This window comes from Mixophyes fleayi, chromosome 1 (assembly GCF_038048845.1).
Source record: "Mixophyes fleayi isolate aMixFle1 chromosome 1, aMixFle1.hap1, whole genome shotgun sequence".
In the NCBI taxonomy this organism is placed as follows: Eukaryota; Metazoa; Chordata; class Amphibia; order Anura; family Limnodynastidae; genus Mixophyes; species Mixophyes fleayi.
Window position 1 is genome coordinate 219,857,823 of NC_134402.1, and position 22,465 is coordinate 219,880,287.

The 22,465-nt window shown below is 37.6% G+C and overlaps 1 protein-coding gene across 2 annotated transcripts in view; it reads left to right on the forward strand.

Moving 5' to 3' along the window:
• LOC142150092 (uncharacterized) overlaps positions 1–10,274 on the forward strand; it is a 36,527-nt gene extending 26,253 nt beyond the window's left edge. The window contains exons 2-3 of one of the 2 annotated variants that reach the window (XM_075205339.1): positions 5,737–6,618; positions 8,766–10,274. In XM_075205339.1, the coding sequence (XP_075061440.1) occupies positions 5,744–6,618; positions 8,766–8,934 (1,044 nt within the window). In that variant the 5' untranslated portion in view covers positions 5,737–5,743 and the 3' untranslated portion in view covers positions 8,935–10,274. The remainder of the gene's footprint in view (positions 1–5,736; positions 6,619–8,765) is intronic. The other variant, XM_075205344.1, reaches the window with a different exon arrangement.
• Positions 10,275–22,465: the final 12,191 nt, after the last annotated feature.

Below are 22,465 nucleotides of genomic sequence, written 5' to 3' on the forward strand. Positions count from 1 at the left end.
ATAGCAACAACTAATCACATGTTGCTTTAAAATTCAATGTTATTTTATTCTCTTTTTATGTTTTAAGCTATATTACTATTTTAACTGTTTTTTAATCTACTATGTTGGCAGCACAGTGGATAAGTGGTTAGCACTTCTGCCTTACAGCACTGGATTCATTAGTTCGATTCCCAACCATGGCCTTATCTGTGTGAAGTTGTATGGGTTTCCTCCGGGTGCTCTGGTTTCCTCCCACACGCCAAAAACATACTAGTAGGTTAATTGGCTGCTAACAAAATTGACCCTAGTCTCTCTCTGTGTCTGTCTGTGTGTGTATGTTGGGAAATTTAGACTGTAAGCTCCAATGGGATAGGGACTGATGTGAATGAGTTCTCTATACAGCGCTGTGGAATTAGTGGCGCTATATAAATAACTGATGATGATGTTGGCTTTATCTGTATATGATTATTATGTAAAACTTACAGGTTAAAACATGTATTTTTATTACATTATTAAGCTGTGTACAAAAAGGGTAATGCCACTTCTGGAATGAGTACTAACACATTTGCCTAATGCTTGTATTTTTCCATCAGGCGTACATACACACAATAGTACCCTGGCACATTCCAGGCATAAGTACTACTCTTTTTGAGTTGTTCACATTTTAAGATGCATTTGACCCTACATACGGCCACAAGTGCAGTTCTTCCTCTGTGCGTATGACAAAGGCACATCTACATCCAGCTCTCAATGAGCACAAATGAGTTTGGTGTCCTCAAGCCTAAGTAAAAACCAGTCCCGGATAGTGCAGGACTGCTGCCTCTATGGAGGAACACAAAACACTGTGTGCCACCCCATCCATAGGCTATCAGCCCCATGCTGAACACTGAATAACACAGACTCTCTTCCCAACACCCCTGGATTGTGTTTCTTTTGTTTTAATTTTTTTACTCTTTTGGTATAATTGGCTTTAGTGTTAGGTACACAGCCCACTAGGGTGGTAAACTTGCCACTCCAGGGTTAATCACCTCAAACTGCACAGCTCAGGAAGTCCATAAAGAGCTGCAGCAATTTTTTAGAGCAGGATTAGTAGCCTCTGTGAGAGGAGGAATATTCTGTTTTCTTTTGAGGCACCGACCCCACACTTACCAGTTTGGGTCTGGTTTTCACTATGACAGATGGGACCCCTCACTCATTGTTTCCTTTGTGGAAACAGCCTTGGCTGTCTGGTGCTGGAGCTATTTTAGGATTTGGGGAGAGGATGGACACTACCTTTTTTAAATTTCTACTTTTGTTATTTTTTTAACAGTGCACTGTACATGATACAGTTGTCAATTTTGTATGTTAAGTGTACTACATTAATGAGAATGTGCCTGCACACAGGGCCGTCTCTTCCATTGGGTACGATGGGCAGGTGCCCGGGGGCCCTGCAGGCAAGGGGGGCCCACCCGAATCCTAAAAAAAAAAAATATATAATTATTTTTTTTTTAAAAAAATACTTACCTTGCGGTCACATCAGCGGTGATCCGGCTCCCTCCCTGGTCCCATCTTCCGTGCTGCGCTCGCAGTGAATGCTGGGCGTGATGTCACGCCCAGCATTCAATGCAACCACAGCACGGAAGAGGGCAGAAGAGACTCAGCGGAGCGAAAAAAAGAAGAGGATCGGACTTAAGGTAAGTTAAGGGGGCCCCTATATATATATATATATATATATATATATATATATATATGTAAAAAAAAGTGATTATATATATAATCACGTTTTTTTTTACATACATATATATTTTCTTTTTTTACACACACACACACTATTTATATATATATATATATATATATATATATATATATATATATACTTTTTTATTTTTTTTTAGGGGCCCGGTACACTGCATTGCCCGGGGGCCCATAAAGTTGTTAAGGTGGCCCTGCCTGCACATGTTCTTTTCCACCTAAAAGGTACTATTGAAAGTATAGGAGCAAACCCAAACTCCACCAGCCAGGCAAATGCGGTTCCAGGAACACTACCAATAATGTAAAAACTGACACACACACAAAAGTTACACATGTAATAAAAAAATCCTCTAGTCTCCCCTCACTTTTATAAAAATAATGATGTAGAAGAGGTGATGTAGTGAAAGGGAAATATTGTTTCACCACTGCATAAGAACTGTATGCTTTAAATAAACAAACAAATAACAAATATATAGGGAATAAAAGAGACTATTTTAGCCGACAATTAAAAACCTGGTGAATCCCCTAGCCTTGCAGCTAAGGAGACATTTGGTTTGTGGATGTTAAGGAACCCTTCCTCTTTGGAAGATGGGCAGAACACCCATGTATCAAGAAGAAAGTCCCACACCTGAGGTTTTAAAAAAAGATTAGGATTACAAAGGGCCAGAATTCTTTGATCGGTTGAAGGATCTTCAGAACTCATCCCCTTCACGACAATCCAGGGGGTAAAAGTATCAAGCTATGAGTTTTTGTCGGATTTTAAAAGTGAGTTCTCTGCAGGTTTAATTACTATAATTGCAGACACTGTAAGCTTGCTGTTAGCTGTGGAAAGTTCCTTCTAAACCACTGATGTGTAAGTTAAATCACACTCAATATTATTATTTTGTTAAACATATATCCTCCACCTGTTTATCTTTAAACTAAGTGCACGGTTGTATGAATATATATTTCTGTCTGCAGCTTTGCCTTGCACACTGTCAGCTAAACACCTAACTATTCTCTTAGAGGTCTGTGGCAAACCACCCTCTTTGTCACTTAATGAATATAAATATAGATAGATATACTGTATATTCATTGAATATGTTGTTTCAAGTAAAATTAAAGCATTGACCAATTCACACATATTGCATGTGTTTGTATGTGGTAATAAGGTGATTTTAGCCTTTCCTGTTCTCAACATGATTTTCTATTTATATATGTTTCCTGTGCAAACAATACACCAAATACAAAGTGTAAGAGAGGACTTCACTACACATCTTGTCAGGGACAAAGGAAATATGTTTCACTAAATGTAGGTTTATTCAAAGTAACAGACAAATGGCTATGTGCAGAGATGAGCACATCAAAACTGTTCAGCGAAATATTGACTTCATTCTACATTTAGCCATAAAAGTACTAATGTTCTCAATCCAACCCCAACCACATCATATGAACTACCCGTCATCACCTCAGCTCTATTCAAAGACTTTACATTTTGTAAAATGCAAATGTACAAATACAGCGCGGAATGGCAAATCAAAAGCATAATTTATAGATTATAGACCGGATCTTAACACCTTTGCAAAATGGCCTGTTCTACTTGAAATGTCTTAAAAGGATATTCCACGGTCAACTGTAAGTGATATTATTACAAAGTTGAAGAGTTTAGGAGCAACAGCAACTCAGCCAGAAAGCAAAAGACCGCAGGGTCAACGACTGCTAAGGCGCATGGTACATAAAGGTCGCCTACGCTCTGCTAATTCCATAGCTAAAGAGTTCCGAACTTTCACTGGCATTAATGTAAGCACAAAAACTGTGTGTGAGTTTATTGGAATGGGTTTTCATGGCCGAACAGCTGCTTGCAAGCCTCACATCACAAAGACCAATGTTAAGCGTCGGATGGAGTGGTGTAAAGCACACCGACACTGGACTGTGGAGCAGTGGAAACGTGTTTTGTGGAGTGACCAATCACGCTTCTCTGTTCGGCAGTCAGATGGGCGAGTCTGGGTTTGGCAGATGCATGGAGACCATTACCTGCTTGACTGCATTATGCCAACTGTGAAGTTTGGTGGAGGAGGGATAATGGTATGGGGCTATTTTTCAAAGTTTGGGCTAGGCCCATTATATCCAGTGAAGAGTAATCTTAATGCTTCAGCATACCAAGTCATTTTGGACAATGTAATGCTTCCAACTTTGTGGCAACAGTTGGGGGAAGGCCTTTTTCTATTCCAATATGAGTGTGCTCCAGTGCACAAAGCAAGAACTACAAAGACATGGTTTGATGAGTTTGGTGTGGAAGAACTTGACTGGCCCGCATAGAGCCCTGACCTCAACCCCATCGAACACCTTTGGGATGAACTGGAACGGAGATTGTGAGACAGGCCTTCTTGTCCAACATTATTGCCTGACCTCATAAATGCTCTACAGAATGAATGGGCACAAATTCCTACAGAAACACTCCAACATCCAATAAGAGTGGAAGCTGTTATTGCTGCAAAAGGGGGACCAACTCCATAATAAAGTATATGTATTAGAATATAATGTCATTACAGACCCTGTAGGTGTTGGTGTACATGCATTGGTCAAATGTGTAGGCACTTATTATGATTAATTGTTCAAAGGACCACTTACACCCAAAACTGAAATGTTCATATCAGAACTATAAAATTAAAATACATTGTTCAGTGTTAGCAATGTTCAGTGTTAATCTGACTTTCCACTACAGCTCGAACGTGTCATGTATCACGTCTCAAACATGTTTGTCGAATTGGTACAAAAATTTGCCATTTGACGGAATTTCGAGAATCTTTGATGAATTAAATGGTGATTCATGAACATGGTAGCTGAAAGGGTGCTGCAAATTTCAAACCACAAATTCAAAATATGATCAATTGCAAACATGTTGATAACCACTGAACCTGTGAAACTTCTTTGAATTTCTAACCTTCTAGCCTGTGACAATTTTTAGCCTCTTTTTACTTCACAAATATTACTGAAAACGGCAATTACTCCCACATGTTTTGGACAGTGTACTGTTGAAATCTGATGTGAGTAAATATAAAACCCCAGCAAACCCATAGTAAAATAATCACATATATCCTAACCGTCCTGATGTAAGCAAGGACAGTCCAGATTTGAGGGCTTTATCCTGCCTTCTCAATCAGGATATCTTTGTCCCGCCATCCCGATCGGAATCAGCTTTGCTCCGTTCGGTGGGAAAGTTGAGAGGTATTCCGTTCACTGCGGCTCTGCATGAGCAGCGATACATGGATGCCGTGCCCATGGCAATGAAGGGGTTTGGAGAGGACGACACTTGGAGTGCACTTCAAAGGCAAATTCTATGGCATATCTTGGCAACGCTTTTTGTTGTTGGTCAATAACTGGGAAACAGAATCCCAGGCCAGAAACTAACATAAATGGACAGAATCAGTAGGTTGATAGAGCCATAGAATTGCTAGTTAAGTATAAGTACACCAATGGCTCATGGTTATAGCAACACAGAAATAACAACACAACAATAGAACATGGAAGGAACAATACTGCAGCCACTGTTCTAATATTCCAGAGGCTAAGGAGCTCCCTCTGAAGTACAGAAGTCTGGGACTCAGACCCTGGGAGAACCATACATTTGACTGCCACACACGTCTCCTTTCCCAATTACCAGTTAACAGTTCTCATTAAAATAAAAGAACAAATAATTGAATAATCATTTATTTCATTTAATTTTCTTCGCTTTCATTAGCTAGCACAGTTTTGTTCAGTATTGAAGATCATGACAACACAATGTCATGTGGTTTTTTTTGACGCTTTGCTATCTCTTGGCATATTATACTGCATAAACATAGCAATAAATTGGCATCATGTTAATTAATGAACCTTTACTGGAGTTTTTAATTAGTCATTTTTTGTCTCAGTGCATCCTTGTCCTGGTTGTGTGTCACTAAAAATTTGTGCTCCTATCCTCTATTTATCTTTTATGTTGTTAATTATGACTTGTTAGTATACAGCAGCTATCCATACTTATTGTGGTTGTTTTTTTTTTCACAGGACAAATATGTGGACAGTAATAATGGTGATGAGTGTTCTGTACACACTCGGTGACACCAATGAAAAATGCTTAAAACATGAATGTGAAAATTCAGCCAACCAGACCTGCAAACTGAAGTGGTCAAATTATCAAAAATGTAAAGCTCTAAACTTCAGCCACAGTAACATCATAGATATTGTAGATACTGAAAATGTAGATTATTCTCTTATAACAAATCTAGATTTGTCCTACAATAAATTAAGAAACCTTGCAGAAGGCTTTCTGTCTAATGCAGGTGCTTTAAAAGAAATAAACCTAGGGAACAATAATCTAGAACATTTACCAACAATGTTTCTTAACAGGTCTTTTTCTTTGCAAGTGGTGAGTCTTGAGGGAAATCCACTCTCTGAAATTCCTGCAAGTATTTTACAATCTGAGCTTTTTAACTTGACAGTAGACTGCAGGTGTGATGTGGGCAATAGTTTAAAAATGTACCTAAGTAAAAATGCTACAGATCACTCAAGACTTTCTATAAACTGTAAAATGTCTTCAAGTTGGTCCACTCTTGTTGAATTCTATACAAAAAATTGTGGTATGCATAGATTATTGGTTCTTTATATTGTGTTGGCAATAGTGGCCCTAGGTTTCATAATTGGAGGGGTGGCTCTGTACATGAGGAATAGGAAGAAAAGGTTAGCTGCATTTGATAACAAGGCTACCACAGACCAATCACCTGCTCATGGGCAGCCACGATATACCTCAAGGAACACGGATGGCACGGCAACAACTTTAAATCAAGGACAACGGCAAGATTACGAAAATGTTTTTGTTGGTCACTTGCCAACTGTTGAAATAAAACCTTACGATTATTTGGAAGAGCAGAGTGGACCAGGAGCTCACAGGTATGAATTGTGACACTTTTTTCTATCATAAGTGTGCCAACATGATTCATTGTACCCAAGCGAGAATACGAGTTTACATTTATCATATATTGTTCACCATTAACTTAAAATGGACTGTATTAAGGAATTGATATTTAAAGGAAACACATTAATGATCAATTTTAATTAAGTTTAGATTAAACATTTTTGGTACAATTTTATGGGCAGTCCCGTAAAAATAGATGCACAGTCTGCAAATATTGTTTTGTGATGATGTAATGCTACATTCAAGGCCAGTTGCATTGCACCATTAGTTCATAAATTAAACCCATTGTTGGGCATGCTCCATTTGACGCTTTTTCAAAGACAAAAACTGAGGGCTTGGTTAAACAAATGCACAGACTATTATGTAGCATTTTCTTATATTAATCCTTTTTGCCAATAAAAGTGATGTTTAGAAACTTCAATTAAAAATAAAAGCATTCCCATCCACACTATGGATCTTCAGTGTCAATGGCGGTCTAGTGGCCCAGTGAGCAATTGCTATAAACATTTTGAACTAACTGCTGTGTACACATGCATAATCTGTAGGTAGCATGAGTGATTTTACAGCAACAGCAAGTCCCTCACTGTATGTGAGTGCTAGGACCCTGCCAAACAGAGTGAATAGAATGAATGGGAAGATCCTAGGTAAGGGACCACAAAGTACTTACTGGAAGGGACAGGGTTTATTTAAAGTGGAAAAGCTCTTTGCTTTTAAATCTCTTAATGACAGTAGGTATTTTAGACCTTCCTGAGCAGACTAAATTACTTAGTATTGCAATGTCACATCTGACAACTGAGTGGTGCCTAATGCTTTTCACAAACTACAAAAAGATTGTTATGTAGGTTATGTACATGTTAAAATTAAAGTGTATTGTTAAGCATTGTTAGTTCTATCAACCGGTGCCACAGTATCTGCAGCCCTGTACAATTAACAATAGAGAAAGCAACTACATTAGGAAATTCTCATAATATTGCTGTCCCCAAAAATTGCTCAACTGTCTCTGGTTGCCTCACTGGGGGCAATGTATTAAGTGCATCTGATGCACAATCTAAAAAGCAGCTAACATGAAAACCGCTGTTAATTTCAGGTTACACTGTGGAGAGCAAAGTTGAAGCAAAATTCCGAGCAAACTGAATTTTAAGTAATATCACAGAGTTTGTGACGTTTTGCCAATAAAATCTTCTCATACCTCATTTGTTTCATCATTCCACGGACCATTCTGCATAGTATTTGTAATTCACACATAATGGAACTTACCAATCTATGAATAGAGCTTGGGATGATGACAACGGTCAATTCATTCTGGTGTGTGCTGTTAGGACTGGGAACACTTAAGACCAAGTTACATGACTGAAAATTTTTATAACAAAATAAAAATGAGGAAAATATTTTGTGTAACGGTGTTGAACATTTTGTTAATCTCTACAACACTGGTTCTGTCAGTGCTAACAGTGAGGATAGAACTGAGATAAGTTCTGTCCTTCACTCAGGATTTTCCTTTATACGCTGCAGAGGAACAAAATATCTTCTGTTTCGGGCAAAAAACACACTGTAACTCTGGGTTTTTGTAGAGTGCCAAATATGGGGACATTGGTTGCTGCGCATCGCTGCCATATTGAGCTAAGCTTTACTGTCTTGGGTTTTGATATGCATATAGAATATCATGACTTTAACAACTAATCTACTATTGAAAAGGGATCTAGAAGTTGCCAGAATGTTTATTGCAGCTTTTGAAGCACTTTTACAATGTTCAATACCATGTTGATGTGATGCCATCAAATTGTCTAAAATAACAGTGGTCAGTTTTATTGCTGAGTTATACCATTTCCAACACTTCATTGCAGCAAATAACATTTTATAGCGCAGAAAATTTTGTTTTTCAGCTAATTTGAATTTCATCAGTTAATCACGGCTAAATATAATAATTTATATGTCACAGTATAGCGCACATTATCCACTGCACCTTTAGCCATGTTTGAACATGATAAAGGCCACTCTATATAAACACATAAAGCTGTATGTGGTGTATTCTTAGATACCAGCTTGTACAAACCATAAAATAATTAAAAGAATCTGCCTATGTGGATATTGACAATATCATCAAGTTTTTTTGTTTTGCCAGCAGCAAACACAGAAAGGAAGAAGACATATATTTGGAAAGTGATGTCCATGAGGGTGACCAACCAATTTACAGCAATACTCAAGGAGTTTATTATAACTACACTGACTCTAGTCAAATCAGTAACAAGTACAAAGAAGAGGACGATGTGTACATTTTACCAGATCAGTAATCCAGCAATCACTTTTTAGGATAAGTGCTGTGGATCTGCAGTAATCATCTTGACGTGGTATTCCTGTCTTGCTATTTTGACCTATTGAAAGACTGGATTTATTCTTTTGTACTGCTTACATTTCCATCTTCTCTGTCCAGTATCTTATTTTGCTGGCACTATTCGTGGAAAGCACAGGTCAATATACTTTATGACGTTGATGTTCTTATAAAGCATAACTGAAATAATATTTTATATATATTTGTGGACAAGCCCTATATTGAAACCTCTCCACTTGTTTATGTCATCCCTCCACTAACTCAAATCAAATCTCAACTTGCTTTCCAAACCCATCCCTATTTCTAAGACGTTGTAGTTACAATGTTTTAGAACCCAATATAATCGCAAAAGCTGTAAATCTTAATGGCTGCAAAACTACTGCCTTACATGTTTAGTCAGAGTTGCACAAATCTTAAAATACACTTAACATACAACAGGCCTTTGGGTCCCACAATAGACGCACCTCCAAAAAGTAGCATTAATATCATATCCATAATAACAGTCCTAATAGCAAATCTGAAAAAGCATGGTTTTTTCCTTGTGTAAGGGTTTACACTAGACATCTAGATATAGTAAAATACACAATCTATTTTTATTTTAGAAGCAATATATAGCTATCATAATATATATATATATATATATATATATATATATATATATATACAAACATGCACACACACTCACACACATACTTACAAAATATTAATATGTATATATATATATAGTGGAAATATGGAAGTGGTGGTATGGCAAATATAAGTAAATGGAATTTGATAGTGTTTCAATCAAAGTGGTGGTAGCACCGTACACACATATATGGGCCTTGCCATTTAAAGTTTTTGACTGCCAGGCATTTCTTGTCAGGAAAAACACAAAAAAGTTCTGAAATTTGAAAATGCCACATAGTGACACTTTTGCGGTGAATAGGAAACACTGTTTCCCTTTGACACTGTGCCTGAGTGTTTTCCTGTTCAATGTCATAATGGGTTATCATTGGATGTCACCATGGGAGCAATTCATAGCGTTAGGAGAGTGCATTTCTCCATTTGGAATAGCCAGGGGTGGCTGATACAAGGAAGCAACACAAGCATCCTTGTGCAAATACATGACCCTTCTTTCTCCTACTGAACAGGGTGTATCATGTGTTTTTGGACATTGTCCCATGAATTGTATTTTGCTTCGGAAAAGGCCATTTGACAGAGGTGCTAAATTTTCTTTTTGCTTCAATATTTCGTGGAATGACATTTTGCACTGTATATGTGAATGGTTGTAGAATTGTAAAATTAAAGCTGGAACAATGATAGTTTCCATTTGTTCTGCTCTGTGGTGTGGTTGAGGTATTATTGGAAAGTAATCCAGGTGGAATAACAATGATAGGAGAGTTATATGCATAACACTTAACATCACATTCGGCTGTGGAAAGTGCCAATTTCTACAGCCACATGCGGACTAAGGTGGACATTCTGCCTATTTATATACACGATACATATAGCAATAGTATGTAATGTCAACATGCAAGTCAAACTTAGCTGACAATGGCCATAATGATTGGATATAATTAATTACTTGTTCTTATAGGATTCTTACAGCAAATAAACGCTACATTATATAAGAGCTTAATATAAATCTTTACTCATTTGCTAATTTCATTACAGGTTGAATTTATTTTAAATAACTGCATTTGTCATTTTACATTAGTGCCATTTGCTATGTTTTCAATCCCAAGTTATCTAACATCCACCAATAAACATTATCAGTACTTGTAGCCTAATAGGTAAATAATAGAAGGTGTGCTAAAACAAGTGACATGGAACAGTTACAGAAGGAATCTCTGTCTCTTTAATTTTTTAGTCTACCTATAAACTAGCCATTAGTTAAATGTTTTTAAGTTTTTAAGAATTTGCTGATAAATAAGAACACAATAAAATCATACTCGAGCAGCTTAAAATTATTAATTTTTCAAATAATTATGTATTTTGTAAATAATTAATTGCAAAGTTCACTTAATTTAAAAATAGTGCTTTAATGATACCACTCTTTTAGTAATAACTAAATGATCATGTTAATGCCGGAAATATTGTTGGGTTGATCAATTTTGTTGTACAACATTTGATTTCTTTGTTGCTCTTAATCATACTACTTTACCAGTAAAAAGTACAATGCAAAAGATATAAAGTGTATAGTATTACATTGTACTTTAAAATAACATATAAGAGACTGTCCTGGGAAAATGAGAACTTTTTATACGTAATAAAGCAGTCACCTCCATTACTTGAAACTGGTATGTGTATATGTTTATATTATAGCTTATAAAAGAATATAATAAAAAAACAAGTAAAAGTATGAAAATGGTGTATATCGCCTTTTTTTACGATACTTCGAATTCCAAAATTTTTTGCACACCCAAAAAATTATTACTGTGATCTAAGGTACTAAATTTCTTCTTAGTTATGCATTAAGCAATTTTTGTGAGGTTAATAGGTTTGACCTCACTGCCCATAAATCATATGATGTGGTCACATGGTGAATCTGGTCAGACAATGACAGATATGACTTTGCACTTGGCTACTCTACTTTTTTATACCAAAAGCAGTTATGTGATTAAATTAAATTTTGTTTCTAAATTTAATATAACAAAAATCAAACTGTACTGTATTACGAGATTTCGCGTTTTTTTTAGAGTAGTAATAATTGACATCACACATTGCAATTCAGCAAGTAACAGTTCACTAAATGACATGTTCTATGTTTTAAGAGCAGTGAGCTTAAAACATGCAATTTTAGTATGATGGCAACATTGTTAAGTAAAGAAGCAGAGATGGTGCAGTAGTGAAACAACAATATACAAGCCATTCTGCAAATGCTGGGTAAATATGAGTAAAAACAACTTTAAAACAGTTAACCCATTAACAGAGTGAATTGCAACGTGCAATAGCTAGAGGGCCGCGCCCTTCAAAGCAGCCACTAAGAGGAAGGAGGGACAGCACAATGCACTCATCTAGGTATGCTGCGTGACCTCCCTGCACTGTGCAGCGGAAGTCACATGATAGAAAAGTCGGCTACCTCTGTTCTGATAAGACTGGGAGCAGCCAACTGGGGGCCTACAGGTGAAGTATCATTTCCATCATTGCATCTGAAAGATGTCATTAACAGTCATGTCCAGGACATGGGTGACAGACTTATGGAGCTACAAGTGCAAATACACCCATAATTCAATAAAAAATAATTTTGCCCTTTAATGTAACGATAAATTAATTTTGACACCTTAATAAATAATGATTGTCCCCATAATTCATAAGTCAATGATGCCTCCTGTTATGTTCTGAATGGCAAAATAGCTGTCAGAAACTGGTCTAATAAACCTACCTTTTTTCTGGCGGTTCAATTGTTCAATTGTCCAAAACAGGCACAATAAAACTAAAACAATAAGCAAATAGAGATGCTTAACCTCAATTTATACCATGGGGTAACAGAATTCCAGATATTAGCAAGCCTTCCCATTAAAACTCACTGTACTGTGCCGTGTCTGAGCAGTTGCTTGTGGATTTATAGTAGTCCTGTCATTATATATAAAAAAAATATATATTATAGGCTGAATAATTTTTTTTTTTTATTTTTTTTTTATTTATTCATCACAAATTTGCAGCTTGAATATAGGCTCTTATAAATAATTATATTTTTATTTATATTTTATGTGACAATTATCATTAACTGTCCAGAAATTATTCTCTCTTGTGTATATGACATTTAATGACATTATTATATTATGTACAAGTAGGCTAATGTGACATTGGCATATACTACAATTACATGAATGTAACTATGATCAAAAAAAGTTTCTACTATGTTTTAAGTTTTCCTTATAATCTGCACTTTGAATATCATTTATAAACTGTGAGTTAGCAGCAGGAAAAGTACTGGAGGATATGTTTTCTGGCCCTGGAGCTAAACGATTATTGGAGGCATGGACAGGCTGGTCATACCCCCCACATTAATTTCAATTTTTGGACCCTTTACTTATAGAAGATAGAATTCACTGCCAACAGCTTGGGTAGTGGACTTATCCTGATTATCAAAAACTAGCTGTCCAGGAAATTGTAATAGAAATGAATTTAAGTAGATTTAAAGTTCATGGACACGGATGTAAAGACTGTGTTGCCCCTCTACATTATCTGTGTTCTATTCCACTTGTGTTTAACGGAACAGAGTGCTGCGTAAAGCACGTAATGATAGACCCCTATGGTTATTGCTGTTTGGATTGAAAGAAAACGGAAGTGTTTGAAGAACATATGTTTATTTAAGCAGATATATATATAGAAAACCAATTGGTGCAGAGAACCTGTGAACAGCAACTCAGTATAAGCAATGGTGTGTTTCAAACATATGAAATAGCAAGGTTACTCTCTAGCAACAACAGTTCCAGGATATGAAGGTTTAACCACAGTACAAAGTAGCAGGTCAACCAGATTTGAGCCACGGATGCAGGGAGTGATTAATGGTTCAGTTTATAGCAACACAGAATCAAGGTTGGGTGTAATACCAGTTGTGGAGATGGCACTGGAAAGCAACACAGTAAAAGCAGAGGCCAGATACAGATGCAAATCCGGATCATGAGCACAGGTAACTTCAAAGGAGCTGACAGAGGACACCACGAACCTGAGGTTGGGGAAATGGTATCACGGACAACAGGCAGAACACAGGTAAGTCCAATGAAGCAGACAGCGGAGACCATGAACCTGAGGCTGAGAAGTGAAATCGCAGGCAAAGGCTCAGTTTAGGCAGTGATAAACCTAGTCAGTGTCTCAGACTAAGGGTCTGTCCAGGCAGCAGTCAGGTCACAGTCAGAGGTCAGAACCGAGTATCAAACTGGAGCAGAGTATTCACAGGGTATACAGACAACAACAGTAGCAGCAAGGATAAACGATGAACTGCAAGGAGCAATGACCGAGGCAGGTATATAAATCAGTGGAACAGGTCCAGGCACTAATCAGTGAAGGAGGTTAACTCTTGCAGATGAGGTGGAATGTTGCTAGCTCGAGAGGATTTAGTCTAAATAAATAGAACTGTTCCTATTAGATACAATTTCATAGATCATCATGAGCACAGGTCTTTGCAGTTATAAAAAAGAATCAAATAAATAAATACAAATATTTTTTAAAAGTGTGTCCTCCCAAATTGCGAACTAGGTATCAATACTGAAATGTTTGCTTGGTTACCACTAATGCAAGGAGAATGGAGTAGAACAGCGTGGGGTCCCTAAGAATAAGCCTCAACTAGCACCAAGCTATGACAGGCTGGGCTGGTCACACTATAATAGGGAGACCAGCAAAATGGGATCCCTCTGATAAAAAATTGCACGCACCACCTAAAGAACATCAGCATGTTTGTGCAAATGCGTGACGTTTTTTTTCCTTTAAACGGGTTGTATTAGGGTTTTAAAAATAAATCCGTTTTGGTGGGAACTATGCATAAATTATTCAAAGATGGATGAAATGTAGCATAATCCAAAAACATATGGACATAAAAGTGGAACATAAATTGAAGTGATGTACCCAATATTAACTATAATTCACTGAAATATTTGCAGAATAGCCAGTATCTGCACTCCCTCTAAGAATATAAGGTGGCTGCCAAACAGGGGGAACAAGTGAACAGGAAGGGATTCCACCCTCTCAAATGGAATATATTACAAAGAGAAAGTTCTCAGATGCCTGAAGTGGTTTAAGGAGATAGATAAGATAAGATAAGATAAAAAGGATGGTAATAGTGTAACATGATTTATATGCAAATAAAATCATATCATGTAGTTTGTACAAACTGTTGTAACATACAATATTGCTAAATTTGACTGTGTAGACCATGGTTGTCCAACCTGCGGCCCAGCATGCCTGTAAATGTGGCCCAGCAGGAGTTTTGGCTGTGGCAAGGGGGCAGTGCTGAAAAAAATAAATCCTGCAAAAAAATTTAAAAAAATACTTACCTTGCGGTCACGTCAGCTGGCGCTCCGGCTCCCTCCCTGGTCTCCTACTCCGTGTGGCGCTAACAGTGAATATCAGGGGTGACGTCATCACACCCGACATCCATTGCGTAGCGCAGGACAGAGGAGTCACCCGCGCGAACTATCAGCAGCAGTGAAAGATTATCCAGTATCTTATTGTTGTTACTCTGAATTTGGACTTTCTGCACTATGCAATTATGAACTAGCTGTGTTCTCTGTATGTATCTAATATAAATATTAAGAGATAATTGTATTTTTAATATTTTAAACCATTTTAAATGTGCAGTGCTGAGTAGGGTGAAAATTTCACCCACTGTTACCCTCATCGGAGGCTGCTCCATGAGCCATTTTTCCCCACCACCCTATCTTTAAATCTCTGTAAATTTCTATTAGTCCTCCTGATGCTACCTATATCGGTGACCATTTCAAACTGGTCAATAAAAAAAATGATTCATGGGTGCAGAAAAAGAGGTAAAAAAAGTTTTTGGCATTTAATTCCCCGAACCCCACTAAGGGGCAGATGCAGGTAAGTTAAATTGTAGCTGGAAATGGGACTACTGCTTTAATCATGATTCTGCAACAGGTTTCCTAACTCTTACTAACTTCATTTCCAAGTAAGTTTAATATGTTAACTATGTTTTCTATGTTTTTTTCGATGATCGGCTATCGTTAGTGTTAGTGTATTTTATGTGCGGCCCAAACCAACTCGTCGTCTTCCAATGTGGCCCAGGGAAGCTAAAAGGTTGGACACCCCTGGTGTAGACCATTCACATTATATACAGTAGTTTTGTTAAGGTTATATGCACTTCTAAATGCATATTTATAGGCTACATCCTATTACAACCTATGTCATGAAATAGAAGTTATGAAATCAATTTCAGGGCAGCTGTGGGTTGGAACAGCAAATACTTAAATTACAGCATGATCCATGCAAACAAGATATACAGCACTAAACTAAAACATTAAAGTTCAGTTTTGAAATGAGATGTGTTGTATTGCAGAACTGAGAAAACACAGATCATTGTTCAACAGGAACAATACATTGCATAACTAACTAGATATCATTAGACAGCTGATCCCCTACACAGTGCAGAGCAGCATTTGGAATTTAAAGCATCTAGGACTTTCACTGGCAGAACTAGACAAAATATAGTTCATGGTTATAATGTTGTGAGAGTATTACACCAGTATGAAACTAGTTAATTCTTCTTATAAAACATGGTGGAGTAGTGTGAATATTTTTACAAGCAGATGTATCTTTGTCCCTCTCTGACATTACAAGTTGTAATCCCCAGCCACTGTGGGCCTGATTCATTAAGGAAAGTTAAGCAAAATATTGAGTAAGTTTTCTTACTCAAATTTTCTGGACAAAACCATGCTGCAATGCAAGGGGTGCAAATTGGTTTATTATTTTGCACATAAGGAAAATACTGTCTGTTTTTTCATGTAGCACACAAATACTTTATAGAAAAAAGTCCTTACAGCGCTAGATCAATTGTGTGCGCACAGATACTTAATAACTGTAAATGTTTATTTAAATATAACAACAGTATGTCCACATATAACAATAAATTGGTGTGCACATTTAGAGGAAATGACTACCAAGAGACCGGTCTCAGTGCCAAATATCAGATAGTTATAGAGAATAGGTACATAAATAATTGGATACCAGAAAAATGAAATAAAAGAAAAAATAAAAATGAAAAATTAAGATAAAAAATATATATATAAAAAATATATATAAAAAATAAAAATAGAAGTGAAATGAAAAAAACAAAAAATAAATAAAAAATAAAGAGGATAATAAAAAATGAATTAGACTAGGTGGAATTCCTCCAATCTTCTGTTATTAGATCCACTTGTCATTGAAACAATATATCAGAGTAAGGCTAATAATTGATCGTAAAATATTGCATCTGGCAGTAACATTTAGTGCAAATACAAGCTTGTCATGATTTAGATCTTTACACCATATCATGTATGGGTGGATGGTTTCTCACTTATGGCTCCAATTGATCATAGAGAAGTAGGTCTTATAATATGTAGAAATTTTATCAAAGTTAATTTAGCTGACTTCCTTAATCATATTTGATCCTTGTCTCCGGAAAGTTAAAATGTATGCAGCCGTAGTGGGCAATAGTAGATTGATATAAATTTGGATAAGCACTCAATTCAGTAGTGTAATCACTCTGGCATGGGCAGCATGTAGAGAGATTCCCCCAAGACCTCAAACATACATATGATTCCAAAATACTACAGCGCTCTAATGCCAGAGTGTGTTTAAGCACACATTAAACCACAACAAATACACTTATGTATATATCAATAAACAATTGTATAGTATTAGTTAATCAGCATAAATTGTCGTGGACATATAATCCTTGATTTGCTTCTCACAATCATTTATAGCTCCCAAGATGACAGGCTAAACGATGTTAACCATATTAGGGTACCGTGACAATTGGTCCTGTGGGTGACACTGTTGTCCAAATGTATATATTCTCCTCCAGGTTCCAAGTTTGGTGTGTTGAAATGTCCGTTGTTCAAATGCTCTCTCCCGGGACTCCGATGTTCCGCCCGGTATGTAGCGACCAACGGGACTCCAGACCAACACCCCTCAGCGTTTGAAGACCCGGGAATTGCTCCTCCCGCAGCGCCACAGACAACCAACTCCCAACCAGATGTCAGCGGTCTCACTTGTCGGCAGCACGCTCCAGCCCACGTGTCGATACCAAGAGAAGACCAAAACAGTGGATAAATATCAATAACTTTATTGTTCCGTACAAAAGTACATCTGTACTTACATTGCAGTACAGGTGAAAATGATCTCAATTGCCTCCTCATTTTCACCTGTACTGCAATGTAAGTACAGATGTACTTTTGTACAACCGCTGACATCTGGTTGGGAGTTGGTTGTCTGTGGCGCTGTGGGAGGAGCAATTCCCGGGTCTTCAAACGCTGAGGGGTGTTGGTCTGGAGTCCCGTTGGTCGCTACATACCGGGCGGAACATCGGAGTCCCGGGAGAGAGGATTTGAACAACGGACATTTCAACACACCAAACTTGGAACCTGGAGGAGAATATATACATTTGGACAACAGTGTCACCCACAGGACCAATTGTCACGGTACCCTAATATGGTTAACATCATTTAGCCTGTCATCTTGGGAGCTATAAATGATTGTGAGAAGCAAATCAAGGATCATATGTCCACGACAATTTATGCTGATTAACTAATACTATACAATTGTTTATTGATATATACATAAGTGTATTTGTTGTGGTTTAATGTGTGCTTAAACACACTCTGGCATTAGAGCGCTGTAGTATTTTGGAATCAATAGTAGATTGATATACTCAATGCCGATATGTGTGGAATAACTGGTAAGTGAGTCTGACTAAAAATCCTTGTCTCCACAACACAGCTGCAGAAATAACTGGATTGACAGAAATTCTGAGCACTCACAGCTAGTTGTTCTACTGATGTCGGTGAGTCCAGCTTCCGAATATTAAGCAGCGGGGTGGAGATCTCCGGAAGCTAGATCTATTACTTGCTGTCTCGTTGATGTTCTGTATATTGAAAAGCTGACATGTAGATACCACACTTGTAATATCAGAAAAGAATTCCAAACACAGCGCAGCTACTGCAGATAGCTGACAGGTACATGCATGTATAATTCTTCGTTCTCAGGAGCAACTGACACGTTTCGTTCAGCTCAGCTGAACTTTTTCAAAGACAGGTATGAAACACAAATACTTGATAGCTTATCTGTACACTGAAATTTAAAGTTGATCTAGGACATGCCCTACCCCAAATATAAATCTGCCATCACATTTTAAATAATGTACCTCCCCCTCCAATGCAACATGGTTTTGCTTTATTTACTTACTTTTGCTTAACTTTTCTTTCTGAATCAGGCCCTGTGTATTTGGTCATGGGCTGCATGAGCAAGTAAAAACAAATATAGCCCATATAGTGCTAAATGATATAAACCCAGAGATTGGGTTATTTTATACCAGCATCCCATCTCATGCAAGGGTTAACAATGACAGAACAGCTCAGCTCCTCCTTTCTGGAGCTCCTCCCTGTACTTATTTATGGTCTCCTGCTTCCTGTTTCTCCTCTTCTTTTTGGATTCCAGCTTTGTAACTGTCTGGTTTGCTTTCAATTATCCCTTTCACGTTTTGTCGACCTGTGTTTTTTTCCCTTTGCCTTCATTGTTCTCCCCCTGGTGTCCTTTTTCTATCTCTTTCTACTTCATATCCTGCCATTCTGTCCTTCATACTCTGTCTCCTCGCTTCCTTCTTTCATTTCCAATCCAGTGCTCCAGTTTTTTTCCATTTTCTTTGCATGTCTCTCCCCCATCTACTATTCTTCCTTCTCCTTTCTTTTTCTTCCATTGCTGTCCCGTCAGCCATGTCGTGACCGACACGCCAAGCGGGCCGACGGCTCCATTGAGCTCTGTCCCCCCACACATTTCTTTTTGTCTGTGGCCTGCACTTCCTGTGCATCGTCCTGAGTTCTTAGTCCCTTTGTTCCCTTATGCTGGCAGGCAGTGCTGTTCTTGTGTCCAGGCCCCATCCTATGCTGCAGGTGCCTTGCTCAGCTCCAACCTGCACTTCCTGTCCAGCAGAAGGGGGCCTCCCTTTCATTCTCAGACACAATTTAATTGTTCCTGTCCCCTTCAGATGTCTGCAGCAGGGACTCCCTCCCCCTCCATTCAATTGACATTCACGTTTTTTTTTCCCCTTCCTCTACTTCATTTAATCACACTCTGACCAGTCCACTGAGCAGCCTGCAGCTCTCCCAGCTGCACTTCATCATTCTTTACCTACTTCTTCTTTAACCTGGTTTCCCTTCCAATACATCCTCCCAGCCCAGCGGGACCCCTAGTTTACCCGCCCCAAGAAAAGCCCAATGCCAGTTATTCTATCCCTCCCAATTTTTTTACCATCCCAGTTTTCACATCCAGGTCCCCCAATTGATTCAACCAGCTACCCAATTGACCTCCCTGCTTGGTTCGGCGACTCCCATCTAGGACAGTCGATATTGGAGAGGAGGCTTACAGGTCCTATAATAATTGGTTGAGGGCTGCTTACATTTTTGGCACCAGCTACTTGGAGGCTAGGCCTTCCAAATATGTTACATTTTTGCAATACCTGCACTTGATTCATGATATGAATCATAAATCTAAAGGTACTATTTGGAGGCACTATGATCATGACTTTGGGAAAACCATCACGTGTTAGTTAGCATCAATTTTCATCAATCTGCAAGGGATTGTGCCAGGACCCACCCCTCCTCAGAGACCACAATGCCCTGGACTTCCGGCAGTGCTGATGGGCAAGGGCCCTTCCCTGATTGAATGCATCTGGTACCCAGTCAGGGATGTTACTGATTTTTGGCTTGACAGGTTTAGACATGGTTTTTGTGTCCCAATTAGCAGGGAGTTAATATGTGAGAACCTGGGTAATTTAAAGTCAGCCATTGAGTTTCCCATAATTCTGGCTGAGAAGGTGGCCCATTTTCCGTTCTATTTCTCTCCCTGGTGAGAGTCGTGCCCAAGAAGAAGCCGGGTGCATTGATTCTTCACCTGTCATATCCAGTTGGCCTTCAGTCAGCGACATCATCGATGTGCAACATTGTTCGGTGACCTACCAATCATTTGAGTCCACACTTTGAGCATTCCGCAGTTGTGGTCGGGGGCGTTCGCCTTCTTCCACTATACCTGGACTCTTTCTGCTTTATGGGATTTAAGTTAGTGGATGGGTACTATTTCGATAAGTGTCAACCAAAAGGCTGCTACCTCTCCTGCGCATTGTTTGACAAATTTGGTTCCTTTCTACATTGGTGTATTATACCGGGAACCGGCCACACTGGGCTGGCCCGTTCGCAGATTCTCCTGGTTGGCCCTGCAATTGTTTTCTCTGACTTTAATTAATGGGGTATGTTCATGGCATGATACTAGTCTTTGTCCAAACTGTAAGTTGTTAAATGAGTTTTAGACTAAATAACTTTTGTGTACATCTGAATATTCCTGGCTCACATCCTACACAGGGGTTATGCCTACAATTATAATTTGAGTATTCTTTTGTTATCCTTTTGTTGGTCCCTTCTCAGATACACTGGACACAGACATACATTCATTTACTCTCTGACCTCCATGGGCAAGACAACATGACTCTTTTATAAGCAATTCTGGGCTATACTAATATTTGGTCATGAGGGGATTTTTAATGGTTAAATATGTAAAATTGTGTTTGATTATAGATAATTGTGCTGTGTTTGTAATAGGAGTTGTAACTAGTTTCTGTGGATATAGTGACTTTGGAAAGATTTGTGATGTATACATTATATTAAAGTAGAAGTGACTAGAAGTAAAATTATTACATTGTATTTTGGAATTAGGAGTTTGACTGTACATATATGTCTGGATTATGAACAAAATGTAGTCTTGCAAAGGTGTATAGAGACTCCCCTCTCCGTAACCCCAGAAGGGATATTAAAGACACACTGTTTGCTGTGTGAGTTTTGTACTGTTACTTATATCTGTTATAGAAATATATAGTTTATTGGGATTTTAGTAAACCTGTATGGTTGAAGTTTGGTAAGAACTCAGCTTGTTGCTTAAAGCATGCAATGCTGTATGCTGTTACTAAGAAAAATTGTTAATACCAACGCATAAGGTAATCACATACCCAGTCTATATTATTGCTCAGCCATATAGCTATCTCATATCTGGGATGGTGCACTCAATACATGCAAGACTAATCTGAATAATGAACAAAAGTGTAAAAAGAGGAAGACATGTTTGATAGGGGCACTCCGTGATTAATTAGTTATTATTAAAACATAAATTTTATTAAATCAGTTTAAAATAATGACATAATATTCCCAAGAATAAACCTGAATATCACCAGTAGCGAAATATAAAAATAAAAATAAAGTGTGAAATAAAATAAAATTACAATAATAATAATTATAAAATGGCAGGAAAACCGCCAGGCCACGCTGTGTTATTAATTGATATCCTTAGTGTGTTGCTATAAATATGTATCTTTTTATAAGAGGCTAATTGAAATCCTTTGATAGGTAGACTCCAATGAATCAATGTAAATAGTGAATGCAAAAGTTGGTAGTAATCGTAGATAAGACTCAGTAAACATAATTATATTGGAATATCGGTGATCTTTCAGCAAATTATATATCAAAGAATAGATCCATATATAACAAATATTCTGGTTAGTGTAAGATCAGGAATAGTTTCCCCTATTAAATTAAGATACTTAATTTAAAAGGAGAGAATCATTAAAAGATGATCTTTCATTTGTACATAGTAGCTAAGTAAATATAATTTTGGTGATATCATATTCACAATTCACTCCCCAAAATATCATAAATAAAAAATGTGCTAATATAAATCAAAATACCACTAAAGGACTAATCATAATATTAAATTAGTGATTAAATACTAAGGGGGTATTCAATTGTTAG